Here is a 26,721-nt window from a genome sequence, read left to right as displayed (position 1 = left end):
CCTCTATTGAAATTATTATTCAGTGCTTCATCTCAACTTTCCGCAGCAATGCTTTTATTAAAATGTATAGCATGAAGAAAATCATTGAGATGAAAGATCTGTTGCCATTTTTTTTCTCGAATATGAACAAGTAAAATTCTTGTTTTTGTTTTGAGGATTTTCCTGTAATCAGGGGATTTAAAATGTTTACTTTTTGGACCGTTTCCCGCAATCTGCTGCAAAATTTCACTGATTTTTTTTTCGTTTTGGTTCAAGCCTGAATGTTGAACACGTGTCACTTGACATAACTTTTATTTTCGAGGTGAACCGTGCAAAGCTGGGCGATGCAGCTAGTACTTTTAAAATATTGCAAACGACCAAATTGTGACTCGCACAAATAATTAAAAAAAATCATCTTAAAGCAGAAAGAGCTCCTGTTACCATTTAGTTTTACTTCCATACCAATTTTTTGCCTGAATCCTTGGGTTACATCTTGAGATATAGCAGTCATTATTAAACGAAAAAGAGAATTCCGTTGCACCACCCTTTTGCATGTTTACGTTTGTAATGGTATACAGAAAAACGTATATTTTTCTGAAAACTATTAACTTTCTGGAATTTGTCTGATGTTTACGAATTAAGACAGAAGAAAATGTTTGGAATTTTTGAAGGAACTTACTTTGAAAGGCAATTAATATTCTTTCGCAACTTTTATGCTGAAAAGCATTGACGTACATTTAAATTTTACTAGCAAATTTTGGTTCGGTGACATTCTGGGCCCGCGACATTTTGAACTGGCGACATTTTGGGCGTATACCATTATTAATAATCAGTGGCAGTTTAATAAAAATATGTCTTAATTATTAACGGCTGTATATACATTAAAATTATACTTTGCAATTTTTTTTAAAGTTGTATATAACAGATAATGCAAACTTCAGAATGATTTTCTTGAAAAAAGTTTCCCTTGACACATTTTATCATTTCTTGAGCTAAAACAAAATGTTTGAAAAAGACAAAGAGTTGCCAGTTTTATGTACAAGTATAACTTTAACATTATTGTCAGGTTTCAAAACTCTACTTAATGATTTTGGCACATTTTTGGGTGAGGGATCATATATCCCCAGGGATCAATCATCCCTAGTATCCCCTATAATTATAATATTACCAATAAACCATGTATAATGAAAAAACTAAAAATATTAGGGAGATTCAAAATTATTCCACGGTAACGATAAGAACAGAAGAAAAAAACGAAACATTTTTTAAATGGGGGAAAAAATTAGACATTAATAATCAGTAAAAAATACAACAAAATCAATACAGACGGTATGATAGGGATGTTATAGAAGACAAAAGATTTGCCAGAAAAGTGATAAATGATATTTTTCGAAATAATTTTGACAACAGAAAGCCTGAGGAGGACTTTAGTAGGTGTGCTGGACAGAAAGTGAAATATAAAAACATTTTGTTGGGAGCCCAAACAAGTTACACAAAACATTACTACGGATACATTGGAAAATTGCAAATCAACTGCAACATTTAAAAAAAAAAAGATAAATAAAGCAGAAATTAAAAAGGTTCGAATGAATATATTGTACTAACAAAAAAAAGAAATTTGAGATTGATTGGAGGTTTAAAAATTTGAAGATGAATGTAATTTTTTAAAACAAAATGTGATTTTATCACAAGTGCATGAATACAATTTTCTAAACTGCTCACCATTTAAAAGAACGGTTGTTCATTTTTTAAATGAATGAATGGATCCGTTCCTTTTAAGGATTTGTTCTATTTGACCCGTTTGTTCATGAATGACACATCTCTAGTTTAGAGGGACAAATGATCCCAGGGATCAAGTATCCATATGACAATATCAGGGGTAGAAGTGACTGACTTGTCACATATAGGACATTTTCCACAAAAAATATAGGATAAATATAGGACACATTATATGAATAATTTTGCTATAAAAAAAGAAATAATACATATCATATATTACTTAGTTATTCTTATCAATGATTTTGTTTAAAAAAAAAACCTCAAACAAAATTATACCTTACATCTGAAATGACTTTACTGTATCTGAAAGAATGATTTTTGAAAAACCAGTGTACTTTATAGCCTAAATAACTAAACAAAATTTGAACAAAGATAATTTTTATTTTCTCTTCCTCACTCATGATCAATTCCACTGTTCTTTGATTTTATATCTAAACTGAACCCTTTATCAATTGTATTAAGAACAAACAGAGCTTGAGAAGGATCCTTCAGACGTTTTTCAGAATTTTCTTTATGGTTGAATGTTTTAGCATGCTGCCTCGATTGCGAAAATCCACTATTGCTTATGGGCACTGAACTGTTGCAAAAATGGCAAAAAGCGGTAAAATCAACTTCTCCTTTATGCACTATGCACCAAAATTTGCAGAATGGTTCCTCCTGGTCCAACAACTCCACACGAAATTTTGTTAAGCGATGCGATTTCGCCATTATAATTCCACTTATTACAACAAAATACGATTTAACATCATAAGGAACTAACATTCCACGATCACAAAATTCCACAAAAAGAAAAGATTGCAAAAAGAAAATTAGAACATTTCGATCAGAAAATGCACTGAACACAAAAATGTACCAACGAATACCATGATGGAAAACAAAACAAACGGCTGTTGACCCCTCCCCGCTCCAAACGCAAAATTCTAAAACCAACTTCAGACTTAGTTCTCGAAACTCCGCCCACTATAGAATGACGTCACATTGCTGTAGCCAATGAGAGAAGGTGCCTGTTGCAGAATTTAGGCTGTTGAGTTTTTTAATTTGAAATTCGTTTGGGCATGTTCTTTCAGCGAAAAATCCAATGCCAGAAAGTTTACTGTTCTTTTTAAAAGATATATAGGGTAAGAAACAGGAATGTAGGACATTTTTGAAAAATATAGGAAATATAGGACAATTTTGATGTTTTTTTTGAAAATATAGGAAATATAGGTTATATAGGACTACTTCAACCCCTGCAATATAAACACAATGAAAACAATATAAATGTTGTTTACTTAGTAGACATTAACTTCAAACATTCAAAACCATGTAGATATTTAAAAAAAAACATAAACTTCCATACAAAATGTTTTTTTAAATAAAAATTTCTATCTACTTAATAATAAATAGTCCTTAAATGTGCCTCTGTTTACAATGCTGTTACAAACGGATGAAGATCCTTTAAAATTATTTTTTAAGAGAGAAAATAAGTCATAATTTAGAAAAAAAAAAGTAACTTACCCCATGTTTTTGACTATGTTCTTTCACAAAAAGATATTTTTGAAAAATAGGAAAAACAACCCAAATGTCAGACAGTTTAATAAAGCAAAATTCGACTTCAGAAGGAGCAATTTAACAAATATTTGTTTCTGTAAATGAGATTAATCTTACTACTATTATATATGCGAAAGTTTGTCTGTATGGATGTATGGATGTATGGATATTTGGATGTATGGATATTTGGATGTATGGATGTTTGTTACTCTTTCACGCAAAAACTACTGAACGGATTTTGATGAAACTTTACAATAATATAGCTTATGCATCAGAATAACACATAGGGTAGTTTTCGTCCCGTTATGGGGGGCAAAACCCACCTTGGGGGAGCAATAAAATACAATTTTCGTATAAATTCTCTAATATAGGGATGAAAAAATACTTGCACATATTTACATTATATGTCCATCGAAAGCTCTGATATTTCTGCTGAAGATGGCACTTATTCGAAATTTCTAAGTACATTAAAAAACGAGTTATGAGCTTTTTAGTTCCATGTTCGAAGGCTTTCCTAAACTCAATACAGTATTTAGTGTATCATCTCGTCTCCCTGTCGTAAGCGACTATTGTTGTACTGTTGACTATCTTTGCTTTTCGTGACTGTTCAAGGCTTTTCTCAAGTCAAATCTTGAAGTAAGATTTTTGCACAAGATTGGCAAATAATACATGATTTGGCTGATCATTTTCCATTTAAACGGAACTTTAATGTAATTAATGGTTTTTATTACTATTTATGCTGATTGAACACTTACTCATTATCCAATCAACCAGCAGATCGCCAAAATTTTGCAGAAATATTTCCGTAGTTGATGCATTTGACAGTTTTTTTCAATGTCGCTGTTTTTGAAGCCGAAGACTACGTCATAATGTTTCTCAGTTTTCACCATGTAAACAAAATATCGCCAATCAAAGAATCTTTAAAAAAGTTTTTTTTACTATGTTAAATAATCCAGCAACTAAATAAGGCAAATACATAAACAATACAAAAACTTCCATTAATTTTTCCTTTTTGCACAATTTCAAACAATCGCCAAATTTTACTACTTATTTTGGAAACATTTCGAATGAAACTCTTTAGCGCCATTTTATGGTGACCAAAAGTATCTCAGCACCTGGCAATAATATCTTTGTAATGAAAATTAATCTATCGTTTTACAAAGTAAGGAAAGAAGGAGGGAGCATCATCGAAGGTATCCCAAAACGATTCCCGCAAATTCGGTAAAATCGCACCAAGAGCCCACAATGATTGAAATTTCCCAAAATAACTAAAGCAAGTATAAGGGGATTAAGAGCAACGTCAATAGAAATACAGAGAAGGTTTTAGACTCCATGTTAAAAAAAAAAAAGTATCAACAGATTAATCTTTTTAAACATGAGAAGAATAATTTCATGTTTTGGAAATTTGTATATGCTTAAATATATTGCTTTCTTTTCTAAATCAATACTATTTTGTTCTTTATACTTATTGCTATTTTACTTTTATGGGTAAGGAAGAAACTCTACTTTTAATCATGTCAAAAAGATGTGTTTTAAATTCTTTAAACCAGAAAAAAAAGCAAGTAACGATTTTTTCTCATAATTATTACTGACCCAGGCAACGCCGGGTATTTTTGCTAGTATAAAATAAAATTTATTGCATGATATTCATGCTTTGTTGCGTGTTTTATAAATTTAAAAGTTTCTTATGCATTTGCAGTGGGACGGAGGATTGTCAATATGAAACTTGATGATATTTTTATTGCTTAGAGCCATTTTGTGTACATTTTAATAATTAAAAAATGTTTTCATTGTCTTTCTTTTTTTTTGTATTTTCCAATAAAAAGTTTTTTTCTCTTAATATTGTAGTACTGCCAGTCTTTCGATGTGTTACATTTTTATGGGAATGATATAATGAACCTGTTGGATGCATACATTGATTTATTCGAGGGGGGGGGGGCGGGCAAGTCAAACATTAAGATAACTTTACAAGTCGAAGTTGTAAAATTATTCAGAGTAAGTAACTTTGAATTTATTTCTTGAAGGTAGGGGGGGGGGGGCTGCGTATCCCTCTCCTTAAATACGCTCTTGACCCCTCCGAACTCTTAAACTGCCACCCCCCTTTAAATACATCCTTGCCCCTCCCCCAAACTTTCAAAGTGCCCCCTCGGAGCAAAAGGTCTGAAAGAAACACTGAACAGAGGGAACCAATATTGCAGAACATTCCATATAATATTAATTAAAAGTAAATCATATTTACTTTCTGAAACTACTGAAATTTAATACTAAATTATGTAAAAATAGAAAAGAAAGGTATCATAATAAAATAAATCTTCATGAGAAAATTTCCACTAGAAATACTTTTGAAAATTGTTTGGACACTAATAATGTTACAAAGAATCATTTTATAATCCCAGTATTTATAACTGATCCCCTTTTGGTGTCTCATTCTTTACGATTTGTTCCTCAAATTGCCTCTATATTCCAAGACAACAATAGTAAAAGTTGTGTTTTTTATTCCTACACTCTATGTTTAAGTGAGATGGAAATTTTAAGCACTCATGTATAAGTACAATTTGAAAATAAAGACTTTTCAATTTTTGAACTGTCAAGTTCTTACTAGAAATTGAAAAAAAAAAAAAAAAAATCATTTCTAAACACAACAAAATAAAATTACCTCAGAAGTGTTTTCAAGTTTGAAGAAATTTTCAATTGCTTCCAGTAAATTAGATTCTCTTTTGTATTGGGTATAGTAATCAACTGCTTCCTATAAAAAAAAAATAAAGTTTTAAAAGTCATAGACAAATTCACATAGTAGGGAGTTTTTTATGATATGGTTAAAACTTTAAATGATTAACCTCTTGCATGACAAAATGATTAAAAAAATATAGTAAAAAAATCTGTATTAGTAAAAAAAAAGGACCTTGATTCATAAAACTTCTATTGATTAGTGATTAGTGATCAGTAAAATATTGTGAAGGGATGAGATAATTAACATATAAATATTTATGATTTTCCTATATCCAACATGAATACCACAGATTTACATGATCACAATTTAAAAACAAATAATATAATTATGTAAATAAAAATGAACAAAGCCCAATCTTTACAGTAATTAGAAAAAATAAGTATATTTGTATGAGATATATACATTCTGTAAATTAATTAGTTAATGGTTTTCACCTATATTAAATAACATATAGAAATTAGAACCTTTCTTGGAGTGAACCAATCTTCAGAAATGGATGGTTGGGATGCGTAAAAATGCTTGTTAGCTAGCATTGTCTCATCATTGGGATGAAAAAGTAAAAATGATTGTACAGCTGCACATGTCTCTTTAAATTTATTAACTAAAAAGGAAATTTTTAGATTTTAAGAACATGATTTCTTTACATAACTCTACAAAACAATTTCATTTTATAAACATATTACTAAAAGCATTATTATTATTATTGTTATTTTAAAAACAACTGCACGTCACAATAAAACTTAAGACACTAGATCTTCTTTTAGTAACTGGAAACTACTTAACTCATAAATTTTTATTAAACAGCAATCCAATACAAAATCTTATCTGATTTATTTTTCAGTCAACACAAAATTTCATTAAATTATAATTATACAGCTAAGAAAATACATAAAATATTCAGCATGAAAGAAAAGCATACCTTTATAATAATTAAATTGCAGGTAGTGATAATGATTTGTAAATAATTGATCATGCTTTTGTCCAAACATGTAAGATAGTTTCTTAGGACAATTCAATTTGCATCTCAATGAATACGTCCAATGATCTAAAAACATAAAATATACAGATGTATATTAAATACAATATGACAAATGTTAAAATTAAAGTTGTAAGACTATACAAAGAACTGTTAGAACTAAAACACTGAAAAATATTTTAAAAAATAAATAAAAAAAAAACGAACAAACTAAGTTCAATGAAAATAGATACATAATTAAACTTAAATACAGCTGTCATATATATATTTTAATTTTGCAATTTTATAGAATTACATTTTTGAAAACTAGAAGGAAAATCATTCATTCAAACAGAAAAGGTCGCTTTAATGTACCAACAAAAGTCGCATACAAAGTATGATGTAAGTGTAGGCTGTAGTATTTTTTCGGTGAAAAACATCCAGTCATTCATTTTTCCCGATACCATTTTACTGTAATTTTCAAAACAACTAGCAGCATTACAATTAATGTGTTGCTTGTTTTTGAACACTTTTGCATAACTGAATGGTCGCCTGGAACAACATTAGGTGTTACAAAATACAAATTTTACAAAAGAGCATTTTTTCTGAGAGCTCAATTAAATTTGAAAAAGTTGACAAGAAAATGTCACTACTAATGTTGCTCAGCTGTAATAAATGTTTTCCTCCAAAGTGTAAAGAAAAATCCAGATTCATTTTTTAACAACACAACCAACATTATTTCGCCAGAAAACCAATTTTGAAAAAAAAAAAAAAAAAAATCACAAAAAATGTGTGTGTTCCAAGTGACCATTCAACTGGAAGATAAATGGCAATAAAATTGTTTCAGCATATTAAACTTAGTAATGCATGTTTCATTCATTAAGCATATTTTTTGGGAGATAAGGCACATTATCCAAAATCCGAAAGATTTTTTTCCAGCTCTAAATGGTCATCGCATGCCTCCCAGAAAATATAATACTTGGTTTAGTGAAAGAATAACACATGCAAATCCCGAAGTAACAGCTAGAAACAGGCTCTGGGCCCAGCTAGGTCAGTAATGTTCAAAAGGATAGGAAATTATTCCCTTACATAAATGTAAATGCATTTTACCCATACTAACATATGATTGGCAAGTTATTATAGAAGATAAATGAAAAATAAAATATTCTTTGAAGCAATATCATTTTGAGTAATATTGTCACCTGATTTGTGTAATTTGTGAGGTCCCCTTTAGTCAACATAATCATTTGCAATGTTACATATATATGTAATTTTAACAAGGGATTTTTTACAGTGGAAAGTTTTCTTAGAATCCATTTACTTGGTTCAATAAAAACATCAAAAAATGTTTTGCCAGTGTGTGTCAAAGTGGTTAAGAGCCATTGTCTGTAAGAATCAGGCAGTTTAAAGCATTTGTGATTGTTGACATTTTTAATTTTTTTTATTTTCACATATGTTGTTCCTTATCATAAATGTAATGTAAATCCGAAATTTGAGCTTTGTCTGACTCACCGTTTTTGAGAAAACAATTTTTTTTAGTTTAGGGGGCGTGGCACATTTTTGCTGGTTTTTCAAATTTGCAGATTTTAATGTGCTTGTTGCTTGAAGCGTCCTTATAATGACATGGATTTTTTGATTCCATATTACTATATGGTCTTGTTAGATATTGTTACAGCTGTCAAATCGGTGACACTACGAGGGCGACGCCCACAAACTCCGTTTAAAAATGACCGAAAATGAATTTTTTTCTATATTCAAGGCCAATTTTCTCAAAGCGTCTTCATGATGACATCAACATTTTTAGATCATTTTCTAACCACATTTACATACATCAAAAATATGTATCAAAATCGGTGTCACTATAAGGGCGCCAGAAGATATTGGAATTTTTATTAATATTAATTTAATAATATCACAAAAGCACAAATATTTAGAATCTAATTACAACTGATACCTCATAGCAGATATCTGAAACTACATTAGGTTGATAAACAACATGTTTGTCTAACATTTGCACAAAAAAAAAAATCGGTGTCACTCCTATTATTTTTGGAAATATAATTGTTTCAAGTTAGTACGTCATGGCGTTTTTTTTATATTTATTTATTTAATATTTTCATACCCAGATTTTTTTTGTACATATTTATTTTTAATTTAATACAAAGAAGTGTACCTTATAACATAAACAGCTTTGGGCAGCAAGAGAGTCTTTTTCTTGAATAGAAAATGCCCGTTTTGATATAGGTACCAGGTGGATCTATTGTGCATAACATGTCTAGACTATTATACCAATACTCGTCTTGTTTTTTCCGGCCAAACAAATTTATTTATTCCAATTGTTCTTGACATGCATTTGACATAAACTTGCAAATGGTCAACATCTACTCTTTTTCTGGGATACCATGTTTTCCCATGCTTTAGTGCTACAAAATTAGCAGTTTTCAATAAGAGATGACCGTCTTTCTGAAATTGGTTTGATTTGATTTTTAATGTTTTCTCCGTTTTGGTCTACGTTATCCTCAAATTCAGTTTTAGATTCTGAATGTTCGCTTTCTTCAATAATCTCATTTGATGTATTGAGAATGCATTCGTTTTTTTGTTTCTTCCATCGAAAAAAAAGGGATAGGATTTGGTTCATAGTACAATACTCTGAAGCAAGGAACAGTTTTTTCACCGTTACAAACTTTATTTCTCATCAAGTGTGCAACTTGTCAGGGATGTTATTTTTTCCCAGTATTTCCACCAAACGTAAATTGTTCTTATAAATACTGCTTCTGTTTTGAAGTGAACTTGAACTGAGCTCGTAAAGATAGGGCCCATCCAATTTCATTAAATTGAACTTGTGGCAATGCAGGGGTATTTATTAGTTGAAAACTTGAAGCATTTATATAAGATGTTTGTAAGAGCTTCTCTCTATACATCTTTCGTATAAAATCAATTTGCAAGTTGAGGTCAAATGTATGTTAAGAACAATTGGAATAAATAGATTTGTTTGGCCGAAAAAACAAGATGAATATTGGTATGATAACCTATACATATTATGCACAACACATCCGCCCAGGGGCGTAGCTAAGGGGGGGGTTTTGGGGACAAAACCCCCCCCGAAATGTTTGTCCCAAAAAAAAGGAGAGAGAGAGAGAAAGAAAGAAAAGAGAAGAGAAAGAAAAGAGAAGAGAAAAAAAAAGAAAAAAGAAAAAGAAAAGAAAAAAAATCAAATTTTTTTTTTCTGAATAACAGTGGTCAAAAATTCACTTCGCTCTGCCCCCCCCCTCCAGTGCCATTGAAAATCAGCTCAATGATTGACCCTCAAGCGTAAAGACACCTCACTCCTCACTGTGATGCAACATTTTTTTGATAATTGAGTGAAATTTCACACTTCTCTTTAGAAATGAGATTGATTTGTTAAATCTACGAATATGTAGTCTTTTTCGTCATAGATTCTGAAAATTGTTAAGTATGTTTAATTTTATGAGCAGCGCAGTGGGAATATTACATACAGTTGAATCTGTATGTTTCGAATTTCACAGGAAGGAAAAAAATCGAGATAAAGAGGTTTTAAGATACGGGGGCTTTAAGAAACTTTATAGAAATTTGGAATATGATGGTGAAAATTTGAAATCGATACTATAGAGAACATGGGCTCTTGATCAAAATTCCTCTGTATTAGTTTTGTTAGGTCTTTGTTCTATTATTACATTATTATGTGCTTTATTGCCAGTTTAAAGAAACTTTGAGCATATCTTTTTGAAGAAAACGTCTTTTATTGCTTTTTGGTGCCTGATTTTTTCTTTTTCTTGTTTTTTGATTAATTATTTATCCTCTTGAGGTTAGCAATTGCTGCAAATCTAACCTGGCCAATATTCTAGGATTTTCCATTTTTCTTTACTTGAAAAAATCTTAAACTTCCCTCCTATCATCTTGGTTTTCTTAAAGGAATCATAATTTTAAGAAAGAGAGCGATCACAGAACAGTACTAAACCAGATAACAGAGCAAAATGGCTTTTAACTTGAATGACCTTTAACCATGAACTTGAAATACTCATCCATAATGCAACTAATACTCAACCTGTGAATTTCACCCCTTTACTCTTCTTCCAAGAAAGTGCTCGAAACGACTGTCCTTTCGTTAATTTTCCTAAAAAACCTATTCGTGGAACGCATTTCTCCTTTTTTTGCCCCCTCAGCCCTTTCTGTTTCGAGTTGAAGAAAATGCTTTTGCTTGCTGCTTTGAAGATCATTGCGCTTCGAATCCGAAAATGATAGCATAGCCGGAATTCGAGACATAAGGTTTTTGTTGGAGTTGTGCTGTGATAGTCAAAACGGCCTTTGCTAACCAGAAAATCCACCGCAATCACATCGATTTGTCGAAAATGTCAGCCAATATTTACTGCGTATTCTTTTAAAAACGTGCAGTCTGAACTATTTAGAATAGTATATTCTAAGTGAACGTTGTTGTATAATGAAGAGAGCAAAACCGATAACAAGCTTTTTAACCCCCCCCCCAAAAAAAAAATGTAAATGACGAAAATGGTTGCTCTAAAAAGAGAAAGTTAACGTCCTCTGAAGAAAACGAGTACGAAGTGCTGAAGCAGCATTAATTCCATCGAACCCTTCTGAAGGAAATTTTATTTTAATTTAAAAGAAAAATTGCATAGCATTACAGGAATAAAATGTTTAAAAACGAAATGAATCTAGACTGTTCTGTACTATTTCTGTTAGCTTGGTTCGCATTAAAAAGTAGAAAATAAACAAGATTTCTGTTTATAACACTCGAAAATTGCTGTTGCTCTCTCAAATAGATATTTATGTAAATTCTAAAGCAGGTAATAAAATTAAAAATAAAAACTTGAAAGGAGAACAGATGGTATGCAGCTTTGTGCAAATAACTTTCTACCGCCTATATTTCTTCCCTCTTTTTTAATTCAAATTTTATTAACTGCTTTAGAACTAGCATAAATGTAAATACATATAAAAAGCAACATATAAATATAACGATATGAAAAGTCATTTCATTTTTTGCAGGTTATAATCAAGAAGTCTTTTTTTATTTTATTTCATGCTTTTAGTGCGAACCAAGTTAGTAAAAATAGTCTGACCTACGATGAGATTGAAAGTCGAACATCCAGTTCACAGGCGGAAATGGATCCATCTATTAGCTTTCAGGGAGGCCAGCTTTTGTAGATGTGTGTTAGCCTCTAAATTAAGCAGTCACACTGAAATGAACGGAACACGCTCATCAGATATTTGATTTTCCCCCTGATTTGGATAGACTGGTTTTGACTAGACCTGTTGCTAGAAAGTTTCACTTTAAATTAAATGGAGAAAAAGGAAAAAAAAGTTAAATTTTCCAAAACATTACAAAAAAAAATTAAAAAAAAAATCCTTTCATTTTGTTTTGTTTGACACAAGTATCGAACTTGGGGCACTCCATTCCAAAGTATGTAAAAGTTCACATACACACACATATATATATATATATATATATATATAAAATAAAAGAAGTAACCCCCCCCCGAAAGTCGGGTCTAGCTACGCCTCTGCATCCGCCTGTACCTATATCAAAACGAGCATTTTCTATTCAAGAAAAAGACGCTCTTACTGCCCAAAGCTTTTTATGTTAAAAGATATACTTTTTTGTATTAAATTAAAAATAAATATGCTCAAAAAAACTATCTGGGGGTGAAAAGATTAAATGAATAAATATTAAAAAAACGCCATAACGTACTAACTTTGAACGATTATATTTCTAAAAATAATAGGAGTGACACCGATTTTTTTTTGTGCAAATGTTAGACAAACATGTTGGTTATCAACCTAATTTAGTATCATGTCTTTGCTATGAGGGCGACAGTTGTAGTTAGATTTTAAATATTTGTGTTTTTGTGAAATTTATCGAATAAAAGTTCCAATATCTTCTGGCGCCCTTATAGTGACACCAATTTTGATACATATTTTTGATGTATGTAAGTGTGGCTAGAAAATGATCTAAAAATGTTGGTGTCATCATGAAGGCGCTTTGAGAAAATTGGCCTTGAATATAGAAAAAAAAATTCATTTTCTGTCATTTTTAAACAGAGTTTGTGGGCGTCGCCCTCGTAGTGTCACCGATTTGACAGCTGTAACAGTATCTAACAGAGCCATATAGTAATATGGAATTAAAAAATCCATGTCATTATAAGGGTGCTTCAAGCAACAAGCACATTAAAATCTGAAAATTTGAAAAACCAACAAAAATGTGCCACGCCCCCTAAACAAAAAAAAATTGTTTTCTCAAAAACGGTGAGTCAGACAAAGCTCAAATTTTGGATTTACATTACATTCATGATAAGAAACAACCTATGTGAAAATAAAGAAAATTAAAAATCCCAACAATCACAACCTGCCTGATCCTTACAGACAATGGCTTTAACCTGTTGATGATTCTGAAGTATAGAACTACATCTAAAGCAAAAAAGCATTCATATCAGTCTTGCCTTTGCAATTTTTGGTATGAACTTCTTCCCTACATAAGTAGTAAAAACAACCTTAGAGGTAAAAGCTATGCAACCTTCTTCCTCAGGGCATAGAGTTAAAAAATTTAACTATTGAGATTTTACATAAAGCAGCAACCTGCATTGCATAGAATAAGAACAACATTTAACCACATGACATTAACGTGCAATACACCGGAAGCCCAGTAATCACATAAAAAGACTTCAGTTTCGCGTTTGTGGTGCACTCATCAGTCTGGAATAGTAAGTAAGTGAGCTGGAGGCATCTCACTTATTCATCAATTATTTCAAATCAAAATTTCATGACATCATTAAATTCTTACTAGTTATTGATACAAATAATTCTTCTTGCATTAATTCTGGCAAGCTTCCTTCACACAGGAAACGACAATTTTCTTCAGCAATCAGATATTCTTTCAGAGAAGCTTCTATTACTTCTATGGAGTCAGCAAATTTTCCTTCCGAATAAAGAAGTGCTCCTTTCAAGAAAAGATCCTGCAATGAAATTTCAGGAAATTCAAATTTTCCGTAGTTAGTGGTAAAATGAAAATAATGAAGATTTATTTGTTAAAAAATTCTTTATGCAACTAAATGTAACAAATTTGCAATTATAATGAGACATTTTTTTTAACAGATATAGCAGACACATTCTTAGCTGATCACTGCTTAATTATTTTTGATCAGAAATTTTGTTTAAGTGTTGGAGGAGGGAAGTCAATATTAACTGTTTAGTGAAGAGAAAGCTTAATTTATTTTCTGAAAAATATGCGTTTATTAGTGGAATATTGTTTCTCAGAAGTAGAACAGTAAACAATTTTGGATTTCAAATGATTATTTAAAATATTTCAATGGCAGATAAGAAAAATTACCAGCAACTCTTATGACAAAAAAACTCTAGAAAAAAAAAGAAAAAATTAATAAAGATTGCTTTTTGTTCTTACTTTTTATGTTCTGATCTTTTCTCAAAGTAGAGACAGTTTGTGGTAGTTTAGAAATACATTTTTAAAAAATAGCTTCTAAGATTTAAAACTAATTTTCTTCACTAATAATAAAGCTAAAGTCTGGATCTCTATGTCGCACATAGCACCTAGATCATTCAGACGATTTTCATGAAATTTGGCACAGTAGTTTCCAGCATGACGGTGTGCACCTCGAAACAACTTTTTGAAAATTCCATTTTGTTCTTTTTCTATTCCAACATTAAGAACATCTTACCGAGCAAATTACCATAACTTGTACGAGCAAATTACCATAACTTGTACAAGCAAATTACCATAACTTGTACAAGCAAATTACCATAACTTGTACGAGCAAATTACCATAATGTAAACAAAACAAACTATCATAACATGGGCAAGCAAATTAACATAGCAAATTGGCGAGAAATTCATCATCCATTTGTAAATATGCAGGCAAATCAAATGACCTATTAATTTTCTACTACAGGCAAAGCCGCGCTGGTCCCGCTAGTATTTAATAATAATAATAATAAAAAAAACAAGCAATAATGAATAAAATTGTTCTATAGCTACATTACTTATTTATTACAGGTGATTAATATTTTTGCATGAGGTAGTGACAAGGGCGCCCATATGCAAAATTTTGAGGGGGGGGGGGTAAGATTTTCCCCCATGGTTTAGCAGAATATTTTCTTCATAGAAACTGATTTCAGTACCGATTAGAGTTATTAAACTTTGACATTTTTAATAACTTATTCATTAATTGCTGGAGAAGAAATGTTTTTACATTTTTTCAAAGAAAAAACAATATTAAAAGCAAGGAAGTTCTAATTTCAAGGGGGGGGGGGGGTGAGCCTTGTTAATGCAAAAAATAAAAATTTAGAGATAACCAGTACAAATGATAGATGAATCTCTCTTCTGTCATAGGACAAGTGCTGGTACTAGTAGCATTGATAGCTGCTGCTACACAGCATGATTTAGGAAAACTTTTCAATGAAAGCCTACCCAGGACTGGAACACAATTTACTCAAAACTTGAAACTGCCCACAAATCCTTTCACTTCTCACTTTCCCATATTACAGTCTATTTTCTTTAGTCTAGTCAAATTAATAAAATAATTAAATTAATATTGAAAAACATATAAAAACTAAAGTATGGTTCTAAGATAGGAATGTCTAAGATAGGATGTCTGTCTGTCTTTGCTTATCCCCTCTCCTGCCAATAACTTTCGAGGACTTTCTGATTTGAAGAAACATTTTTGTTTGGACAATCTTGGCAACGACTTCCATTTTCCTTCTTCAATTTGAACATTTTTTTCATTCAATTTTGAAAAATTTAAAAAACTTAATATCAGCCTGCATAGGAAAACTTAAGGCAATACAAATCCCATATTTAAAGGCAGATTTGCTTCAAACAGATATTGCTGAAAAATACTTGTGACAAAGAACATATATGCATACGAAAAATAATTTTTTAAAACACTTAGCTATTACAGGAGTATTTCTTTTTTTTTAACAACTCAAAATATTTTAACATTAGTGCTGCTATGGTAAAACTTAAAACATTTTTATCTAAAAAAAAGCCGCTCAAACCAAGCAACTTTGATGAATATTTAGATTGAATTTGATTTTCTTTGCATTTGACAGAAATCACTTACTGAAATATATAAAACGCACCTGATAGTTCTTTGGTTCTAAATACTTGATTTTGTCAACATCAATGTTTGACATGGATAAATAATACTGAAGATTTGACTTCATTACTTCATGCCCTGGATTATGGATAAGAAAAGTGTAAGCACATGAGGCAGCTTTTTCCACTTCGTTCATCTGAAAAAATTCATAAAAAACGCTTAAAATATATATTTATCGACTAAATATTCAGCTTTCCAGAAAAGAACATAAAAAAAGAGAATGGAAAACAAATACAGGCTAGCATCTTAGTGAATCTATTCAGAAAATTTCCCTGCTTGCTCCTCATCCTAAACTTGCAGAAAGATAGACAACAGTAGGCAAAGGTGGGGCAACTTGGAACATGGCCCACCTTGGGACACCATAAATTTTGCAACCAGAAATTAGTTCTCTTCGGACATCATCAATGACAGCGGGATTTACTCTTCAGTGTACTTTGGAATTTCTCACATAAACAGGAAAAGATTGATCTAATTTTCTTTGTTTTGAAAGGTTCGGAGTTACATTAATAGGTGGTTTCATTGTTAATTTTTTTAAAGTAGGAATAATTTCAATCAGAGCATTTGGGAATTAAAACATGTCCTTTCATAAATAATTTAAAGCTTAAAAAATGGATTGTGCTGTGAAGTCTAACTTTTAAAATGTTGATACATAATAATCTAAGTGGGGCAGATTGGGATACACAGTGGTGCAGCAGGTTGGAACACTGTCCCAAGCTGCTCCACCAATGTACAGTACAGAAAAAGCTTATTTCATTGTACATAATAAATCTGATGAGTTTAAATGAACTAAAATTGAGAAAATAGCTACTGTTTTACAGAAAATTGATTTTTCTTTCTTGGTAAAGTATTAAAATATTAAAATAACAGAAATGATGAGATCTAGAAAAGGAAATAGGAAGTTCCCTACTGTTGATGAGTCTGTTGTTGAAACAGCAGCAGAAAATGCTATTAGTAATAAGATTTGTATTATTTAAACTTTACTCTGCCAGATGGAGGCAAGAAAAAAAAATGTCAAAAAGACTTATTTTGTGTAATCTAAAAGAAGCTTATAATCATTTCAAAGATAAGCACCCAAATATAAAAACTGGTTTTTCTAAATTCACGGAATTAAAACCAAAACACTGTATATTAGCTGAGCAGAGCGGCACACACTCTGTATGTGTGTGCACAACTCATCAAAACATAAAGTTGATGATGGAAAATGCTAAGCTAAATTCACTTACAGATGGTAACTTGAAAACCTACAAGGACTGTATTGCAAAGATGCTTTGTAACCCATCAACAATAGATTGCAACATGGGGAACTGTGAGAATTGCCCTGGAGAAGCTGCTTTACGGAAAATTTTAGAAACTTCTTTTGAAAAAACTTAATTGAAAAAGTTCAGTTTCGCCAATGGGTGTCAGTCAATCGCTGCAACCTAGAGATGTTTGAGAAAACCTCAGACGAATTTACAGATTTATTTTGCAGCAACATGCCTTCTTTAGTCCGACATGATTTTATTGCAAAGCAACAAGCATCATTCCTCAACAACATTAAAGAAAACATCAGAGAGTCAGAATTTGTAATTACATGTGATTTCTCTGAAAATTACAGCATAGTTTTACAGGATGAAGCCCAGACATGGGGCGGATTTATGGGGGGGGAGAGGGGGGTCAATGCCCCCCCCCCCAGTCTTGGGAGGACTTTATACATGGTAACAACACACCTTCAAAAATGTGAAAAGAAAAAATCATGATTTTTTTTCTTTTTTTGGAAGGTTTACAAGTGAAAATGAAGAGAAATAGCGACTTTCCTTTCCTGATGGGGGGGGGGGGGGGGGGGGGGGCACCGTACACTGTATTACAAAGAGTAAAGCTGTCACCGGGTTGTTGAAATGTGTTGAAAACGACTACTTTGAATTGAAAACCATTAGTATATGAGTGAAAATATGAGTAATCAGCCTTTATACTTAAAATAATCAACGACTGTTTCAACAAATTGGAAACTAAAACAAAGATTTAAAAAACAACCGGATTTACCTATAAACTAAACAAGCTAAAGTTGAGGGCACCCGCTTTGTTAAAGGCCCCCAACTCCGGAAAATTTCATGATTTGTTCTTTAAAGAAAATAAGAAAAGTACTTGAAAAAATAAATTCTATTTTAAAGTGCTTGAAAATCTTGAAAATTTTCAAAAGTGTGGATACAAACCATAAAAATTTATAACAAATGATGAGGGGTAGGGGGGAGAAATGCCGAAATGTGTCAAATTTAGCTCTTTGCCACATCCTGCATCAAAAATATAAAAATCATGGTTCTCGCGTTTCTGTAGCATATTACTTGACATAAATTTTTGTGGCTCGCATTTTTCATATATTGCTGTTTATTTAATCCCGAATGCAGTAATTTTGGAAATTATTTTGCAGTACTTGCATTTATCTTACTTCTTCTGCACATTGTTAATCTGTTCAGTCCAGAAGGAAAAAAAAAAACACTACCTTTATTTTTTTTTTTTTGTTTTTTGTACTTCTTGTAATTGAAAATAAAAAGTTGTTGCAATGAGAAATCAATAGTTTTTTTTTTTTTTAAACTTATAATGTTGTTGTTGTTCCTGATGCCCCTTGGAACACCCAAGGTATTGAATAACGAAGGCGTTAATCCACTTTTGAGGCTAATATGAGCGGCTTTCGTTTGACTAAGCCCCATTTTAGGTGGAAGTCCGACGTTTGCTCAGACACGTAAGACAGATAGCACAATTCAGATTTATTACAATACAAGGAAATCAGAAGAACACCCAGGGCAGTAGGCGGGAATCAAACCAATGCCTCTCTGCATGCAAGCAATTACTGAGCAACACCACTCGGCCACCGAGGCCCCAAACTTAAAGTAGTTCCTTCTTACAAAGTTAGAACAATACTGTAAAACAGTGCAATCAAGTACTAAATTACAGAGACTGGAAAGGCCAATTTAAGTGCCTTAAATAATTTTAACTGTTTTCAAGTCCATGAAACGGATTAGATGAGTCTTTGAAATTCCTAAGCAAAGTGTGCTTCAACTTTATTTCTTATCAAGTGTTTAAATTATGAATTGTCCAAATGGGCCTATTTTCTAAATCCATATACCATTTCTTTTAAAACATTTTTTTTTACTATTGATCATTTTGCATTTAATTCCTTGTTGTATTTGTCGGTGGGTTGGAGGTGTGATCAAAAACTGATTGAATTGAACCGACAGCCAAAGTAAGCGAATAACAATGCATAATCTTCTATACTTTCTCGCTTTTTCTCTCTGAGAACTGCTGTAATTGATTTGTCAACCCAAAAACAATTTTTACTGTGTATTATCGTAATTTGCAAAAGAGTATTTTGCTATTTGTCTCCAAGATTTTGGTAGTTCCAATTGCTCCTTCTAAGGCTTCAAAATGCAGAGTTTTATATCTATTTTACAAAAAATCCTCCGGGGGAGAAACCCCCGACCCCCTGAAATTAGAGATACTCTATTCCCTACTTAAAAAAGACTCCATTTTCCACCTTAGGCCTTATGTATAATGCATGGGGGGGGGGGGGGGGGGGCTTTAAAGAATGGCCTTTTTCTGCCACCAATAGAAAAGTTGACCACACTACCAAAGAGACCAAAAACCTGAAATAGCTTTGGGGCACGCTAAGCCTAAATCCAGCCAGTTGTAATCAATACAACTAATAATGCTAAAAAAAAGCTGCCCCCCCAGGAACTCGGTTCTAAATCCGCCTATGAGCCCAGAGCTACCACTGGACTAGTCAGCAGGTCACCATTCATCCCTTTGTGATATACTTTAAGAACGGCAAAATTGAACACTTGAACTTCGTTGTCATTTCTGACTGCCTAGAACACAATACAATCGCAGTCTACACTTTTCTCAAGAAACTCATTCCTTATTTAACAAATAAGTTCCAAAAGCTTCCAAAAAAAATCTATTACTTTTCAGACGGTTCTGGCGCACAATACAAAAATAAGAAAATTTTTTTGAACCTTTGTCTTCATCCAGAGGCGTAGCTAGACCCGACTTTCGGGGGGGGGGGGGGTTACTTCTTTATATATATATATATATATATATATATATATATATATATATATATATATATATATATATATACATATAAATTTTTTTAGTTTAAAAAAAAATAAGAGGGAGGTGAATATTACATACTTTGGAATGGGGTGTCGCAATTCCGATACTTGTATCAAAGAAAACAAAAGCAAAGATTTTTTTTTTTTTAATGTTATAGAAAATTCAACTTTTTTTTCTTTTCCCTCCATTTAATTTAAAGTGAAAACTTCTTGCAACGTCTTGTCAAAACCAGTCTATCCAAATCAGGGGGAAATCACATATCTGATGAGCATGTTCCGTTCAGTTCAGTGTGACTGCTTAATTTAGAGGCTAACACACATCTACAAAAGCTGGCACCCCTGAAAGGAAGCAGTGGAAAAAATGGAGAAATGCGTTGCACGAATAATCTTTCCAGGAAGATTAACCAAAGGACAGTCGTTTCGCGCACTTTCTTGGAAGAAGAGTAAAGGGGTGAAATTCACAAGTTTGACATGTAAAATGAACATTTCAAGTTCATGGTTAAAGGTCATTTAAGTTAAAAACCATTTCGCTCTGTTATCTGGATTAGTACTGTTCTTTTGTTGCTCTCTTTCTTAAAATTGTTTCCTTAGAAAACCGAAATGATAGGAGTGAAAAGAAAGTTTAAGTTTTTTTCAAGTGATGAAAAAAAGGAAAACCGTAGAATACTGACCAAGTTAGATTTGCAGCAATATCTAATCTTTAAAGGATAAATAATGAATCCAAAAAAAAAAAAAAAACAGGGACCAAAAAGCAATAAAAGACTTTTTCTTGAAAAAGATATGCTTAAAGTTTCTTTTACTGTCAAAATGATTCCTTAAACTCGCAATAAAGCACTTAATAATGTAATAATAGAATAAATACCTAACAAAACTAATAAAGAGGAATTTTAATCAAGAGCCCATATTGTCTTTAATATCGATTTCAAATTTTCACCATTGTATTTCAAATTTCTATAAAAAGTTTCTTAAAGTCCCCGTATCTCAAAACCTCTTTATCTCGATTTTTTCTTTAATGTGAAGTTCGAAATATACAGATTCGACTGTATGCAATATTCCCACTGCGCGGCTCATAAAAATTAAACATATTTAACAATTTGCAAAATCTATGGCAAAGAAAGGCTGCTGTATTCGTGGATTTGACAAATCAATCTCATTTCTAAAGCGAAGTGTCAAATTTCACTCAATTATCAAAAAATTGTCGCAGCAGAGGTAGACGTCTTTATGCTTGAGGGTCACACATGGAGCAGCTTTTCAATGGCATTGGGGGGGAGGGGAGCGAAATGAATTTTTGACCTTTGTTACTCAGAAAGAAGTCGGTTTGATTTTTTTCTTTTTCTTCTTTTTTTTCTTTCTCTTCTCTCTTCTTTCTCTCTCTCTCTTTTTTGAGACTAACGTTTCGGGGGGGGGGGCGGGTTTGTCCCCAAAACCCCCCCCCCTTAGCTACGCCCCTGTCTTCATCAGAAAGATTTCGGTATTGAACTGGTACTTTTCGGCCACGGCGCATGGAAAAGGGCCTTGTGATGGAGTAGGCGGTTCAATTAAGAGACTGGCAGCTCGAGCAAGTTTGCAGAGGCCATACGAAAACCAGATCCAAACACCAAGAGATCTTTTTGAGTGGGCAGTCGAAAATGTTCCAAAAGTAGATTTTGCCTTTTCCACACAAAAAGATTACATTGAAACTGATAAGATTTTACAGCCCCGATTTAAAGAAGCCTTAACAATCAAAGGTACACAGCAGTTCCATTCGTTCATCCCTAAAAGTGGTTCAAAATTATTAGTGAAGTACTTTTCAAATGATACTCAGGTGTGGGAAAAGGAGGTAACGAAACCTCCTGAGAAACTTACATTTGAAGATATAAGAGGCTACGTTACTGCCGTGTATGACAACAATTGGTGGCTTGGTTATGTATTAGAAAAAAGCGAAGAACAAGCTGAAGTTAAAATTGCTTTTCTTTATCCAAGTGGACCAACCAAATCTTTTTCCTACCCCAGGCATTCAGATGTAATGTGGGTCTCTGTTGTGAACATACTAACAAGAGTGGACCCTGTTACTCCAACAGGAAGAACTTACGCTCTTCTAGAAAATGATATAGACCAAACCCAATTGGCTTATTCAAAATTTAAACAGTGAACTTCTGAACATGGATCTCCTTCTTTACATAAAATCTGATTTATACTCAACACTTTCACTTCTTTAACCTTTTCTAAGTTAGTAGTGATTTCTTATTTGTTTAAAATTAATATTTTTAGTTCTGTGTAAATTTTCAATGAAGTTAAAATAATTCTCACCCTTCTATATCACTCATAAATGTAAAGGCTTATAAAATCTGTTAATTATTGTAAAGCTGTCGACTAATGATAACTATTCATGTATTCACCAAACAACAAAAGTATGTTCAACTTGTATTGTAGATTTCTAAAACATCATTATGTTATACAGAACTAGCAGTTTTGCCCCAAAACCAGTTTATATATAGCCTAGAAATATAGGTTTTATGAATTTATTATGAGCACAGAGTGTTTATTTCATAAACAATTTAATGTATATTATATATAGGGTATATATAGTTTTATGTCAAACCTCTCTTATGGTGTGTCAAACGTCCCTCAAGTGGGGAGGTTTGACCCAGTTTGAACGCTCTTGAAAAATCTTTAATAAAGAAAATAATTTTTAACTTAAATAAATAACAGCAATGTGAAAAGTTGCTTGGATGTATTTCCTTTCGAAAAAAGTCAACCAGGAATTTTTTTTATTCAAACTTTAAAAAAAAAAAAAAAAAACCTTAGTCAGGGTTCATACTCTATTAGGATGAAAAAATTCCATGACTTTCCCAAGACTTTTTCATGACTTCATAAAAAAATTTCATGACCTTGTTACATGAAGAGGTTAATTTCAAACTGGAAATTTTTTGAAAATGAGCATTAGCGAAACTTCTACGTAAATGCTTCTACCTCATCGAAGCACTTACTTGCGATTGAAAAAATATCAGTGTACACCTAAAAACTCAACTATTCTTATTTGACTTCATCATATAACTTTTAGTTAAGTTAGTAAAACTACAGTGAATGAAAAATATCGGTGCTTAAATGTCTCATAATCTTTATAAACAGGTAGAATGTTAATGAATGGGACGAAGGTTGAATGAGTCATTACTAAGTTTCACTACATTTGCTTCAAAAATTGCCTTTTAGCATCAGCAGTGCATTTAAGCATACACATAACTTGACAGTACTTTGGTTCTTTAAAGAAAAGTCATTCTTTAGTAAATTCATGATTCTAAACCAGATATTTATAGTTAAAAAAAAGAAAGAAAAATATATTCAGTAGCGAATAAATCTTCTGTTTCAAACATACTTGTTTACTTATTTGCACATTTTCAAATGCATATAAATTAATAGGTTCTGCAATTCCAGAACATAGATTCATGACATTGAACGTAGCAGTGGATCGCATGGATTAGTTCTGCGGGCCGTATGTTGGGCAATACTGTTTTAGAGAATTAGAATTCCCCTATTTCTGTGTTTTATCACCTGACTAAAGATCTTCTAAAACTTTCAACAAATTGAGGTAAACTCTGATAAATTTAGTAATAAAGTTTTTACGAGTGATGAAAACAAACTGCAATTTAATTGCATTTTCTAAGTGGGCGTGGCAAAATCAAGAATGCAAGTTCACTACTACAGAATAACAAAAGTCTTGAAAATAATGGTAAATGCAAAATGAGTGATGTCCAAGCAGTAAAATCACATTGCAAAAAAAGACGAGCGGCTGCTACAGAAGTGGATGTAGTGAGATTTCAAAATTCAGAATTGTTTTTGCGATCATTTAATTTTCCAGTTTTAATATGTAAGACTTAAATCACTCAATATTTCTGATGTTCTTTTAGCAACTGTTACTTTCTCTTTGCCCAAGACATTTTTTCATGACTTTAAATAATTTTCCATGACTTTGAACAAAAATTTCAATTTTCCATGACTTTTCTAGGTCTGAAATTCGCTAAATTTTTTTCCATGACTTTCCAGGATTTCCATGACCCGTACGAACCCTGCTTAGTAAAAAGTGGGTCAAACCTCCCAGTTTCCCCTACTCAAGTGATTTTTCATAAAATCTTATATCACTACATTAAAATTATTATTATTTGGTCAAAACTGTTTTTATGAAAATTTTATTGTAAATATTTATTGTATTTGTATTCATACAGCATAAATTGATATAATTTTAAATTTTGGTATTTTATTTGCCTTAATTTTTACTAATATTTTTATAAGAAGAATTTAAAGTACAATACATTCATATCTGTCATGAAAGCATTTACTACAATATATTTTACTACAATAAAATAATTATTATTTGGTCAAAATCTGGTATTTAAGAAAAATAGGGGTCAGTAATATTTTTTTTTGGCATAGATCCCATTACCATCCCATCATAAAACTTTGCATGGCAGTTTATGAAAGTACTGTCTATTTATAGAATTTTTTTCAAAATTTTAAAAGTGGTACTTTTTGAAAAAAATCAAAATCAAAAATTTGATTTGCACCAAAAAAACTTTTTTTACTACTACATAGGACATGTTGCATATCTCTTAAAAGAGCATTAAAAAAGCTACAAAATAACACCGGTTCCACCTCTCTAACTCAATTTTGACAGCTTTTAGAGCAATTTGAAAATTGCTTTGTTTGTAGTTTTTTCACGATTTTTTGAAAACTTTACAAGGCCGAACACAAAAAACTATTCAAGATAAAAATTTGAAATTTTGTATTTTTGTTATTCTTAGTGCCCACTATATGTGTGCCAAATTTTATCAAAATCTGAGGGGGTGAGGTAAAATGGGTGTGTTGAGTTAACATGGAATGACCCAGCAATAACTAATATATTAAGTAAATCAAACCTTAAAATAACAAAGTTGCAAATAATTGTAGGGAACTTTCTTTTCAAAATCAGCATCTACTTCTTTCGATATTTTAGGCCGATTTAAAAAATAAGATTTTTGACATTTCATAAGACATAACGCTTTTGCGGTTATAAACGTCTGGAACTCCCATATGTCTGAAATGTTTATATTTTCCTTCCACACATTATCTAAATTGGGATATTCGCACTTCTTACGGCACTGAACTGTGACAGTTGTATAATAAATATAATCTTCAATTGATTTTTCAAACAATGTCACACAATCTTTCCACCGGTTCTCTAAATAGGCATCAACACCTGCTTTAAAAAAGTTTTCATACGTTATTTTTGAAAAACCGGACGAATTTTCCAAGTTCACAAAATTGAGAGAAAACGTGAAGTAAAGTAACACAAGAATGTAATACATCATTAAGTTTTTAACGAGTAATACACTTTATAGGAACTTGAAAACCACGCACATTTTCTCAACAAATGTAAACATCTGGGAGTTGCGCTAAAACAGATGTTTTGGACAGATGTGGGCAGACGACAAAAGAAAAAAGGCTGCGTTCGGAAACGATCCACCGGTTACACCGCGTGGTTAGCCCGGTGTGGTTATGACGTATTTGGAATTTCTCTAGGAATTCCGGTAGAACAGCTGTGTTTCCGAACGCTCGTGGTTAAACCGCGGTAGTTCTAGTTCAGCAGCAAACGACACTCCAATCAAAGCTAACTTTCATGAAAAGGCAAGTCACGTGCGTTACGATCAAAACATGAAACACGACCGGATTGGCCAACACAGACTTTGTGACGTTTGTGATCTCGCTAACCGCTTCCAGACAGCGGTGCCACAGGTTGCTACCAAGTCGACCGCCAGAAAACAACCGCAGTGTTTCCGAACGCGGTTAAGTGACGTCAGCGGTTCCACCGCAAGCGTTTCCGAACGCTTGCGGTTGCACCGAGGCGACCGATCCGCGTTTCCGAATGCACCCTTTGGCTGCGTTCGGAAACGATCCACCGGTTACACCGCGTGGTTAGTCCGGTGTGGTTATGACGTATTTGGAATTTCTCTAGGAATTCCGGTAGAACAGCTGTGTTTCCGAACGCTCGTGGTTAAACCGCGGTAGTTCTAGTTCAGCAGCAAACGACACTCCAATCAACGCGTAACTTTCATAGTAGGCAAGTCACGTGTGTTACGATCAAAACATGAAACACGACCGGATTGGCCAACACAGACTTTGTGACGTTTATGATCTCGCTAACCGCTTCCAGACAGCGGTGCCACAGGTTGCTACCAAGTCGACCGCCAGAAAACAACCGCAGTGTTTCCGAACGCGGTTAAGTGACGTCACCGGTTCCACCGCAAGCGTTTCCGAACGCTTGCGGTTGCACCGAGGCGACCGATCCGCGTTTCCGAATGCACCCAAAAGTAACTGCAAAAATCTTCATTTTTTTCTTTTGAGAATTAATTATGATTTTTCAAGCGAAAAAATCTTGATGCCTTCAACATAAACATTGTGAGTGAAGCGAAATAGAAAGAACAGTTTAGCAATTAGCTACAAATTGAATCTCAAAACTAACTGCTCCTCGTTTTGCACGTAACTTTAATAACTTTTACTTTTACT

The 26,721-nt window shown here is 32.4% G+C and overlaps 1 protein-coding gene across 1 annotated transcript in view; it reads right to left on the bottom strand.

Moving 5' to 3' along the window:
• LOC129216476 (prolyl 3-hydroxylase 1-like) overlaps window positions 1-25,523 on the bottom strand; it is a 42,906-nt gene extending 17,383 nt beyond the window's left edge. The window contains exons 1-6 of the mRNA XM_054850691.1: window positions 25,095-25,523; window positions 16,101-16,253; window positions 13,789-13,960; window positions 6,939-7,064; window positions 6,484-6,620; window positions 5,945-6,034 (exon numbers count right to left, since the gene is read on the bottom strand). Of these exons, the coding sequence (XP_054706666.1) occupies window positions 5,945-6,034; window positions 6,484-6,620; window positions 6,939-7,064; window positions 13,789-13,960; window positions 16,101-16,253; window positions 25,095-25,523 (1,107 nt within the window). The remainder of the gene's footprint in view (window positions 1-5,944; window positions 6,035-6,483; window positions 6,621-6,938; window positions 7,065-13,788; window positions 13,961-16,100; window positions 16,254-25,094) is intronic.
• Between the last annotated feature and the right edge of the window lie 1,198 nt (window positions 25,524-26,721).

Source organism: Uloborus diversus, chromosome 2, assembly GCF_026930045.1.
Source record: "Uloborus diversus isolate 005 chromosome 2, Udiv.v.3.1, whole genome shotgun sequence".
Lineage (NCBI taxonomy): Eukaryota > Metazoa > Arthropoda > Arachnida > Araneae > Uloboridae > Uloborus > Uloborus diversus.
This window is presented reverse-complemented; position numbering and strand designations above follow the sequence as displayed.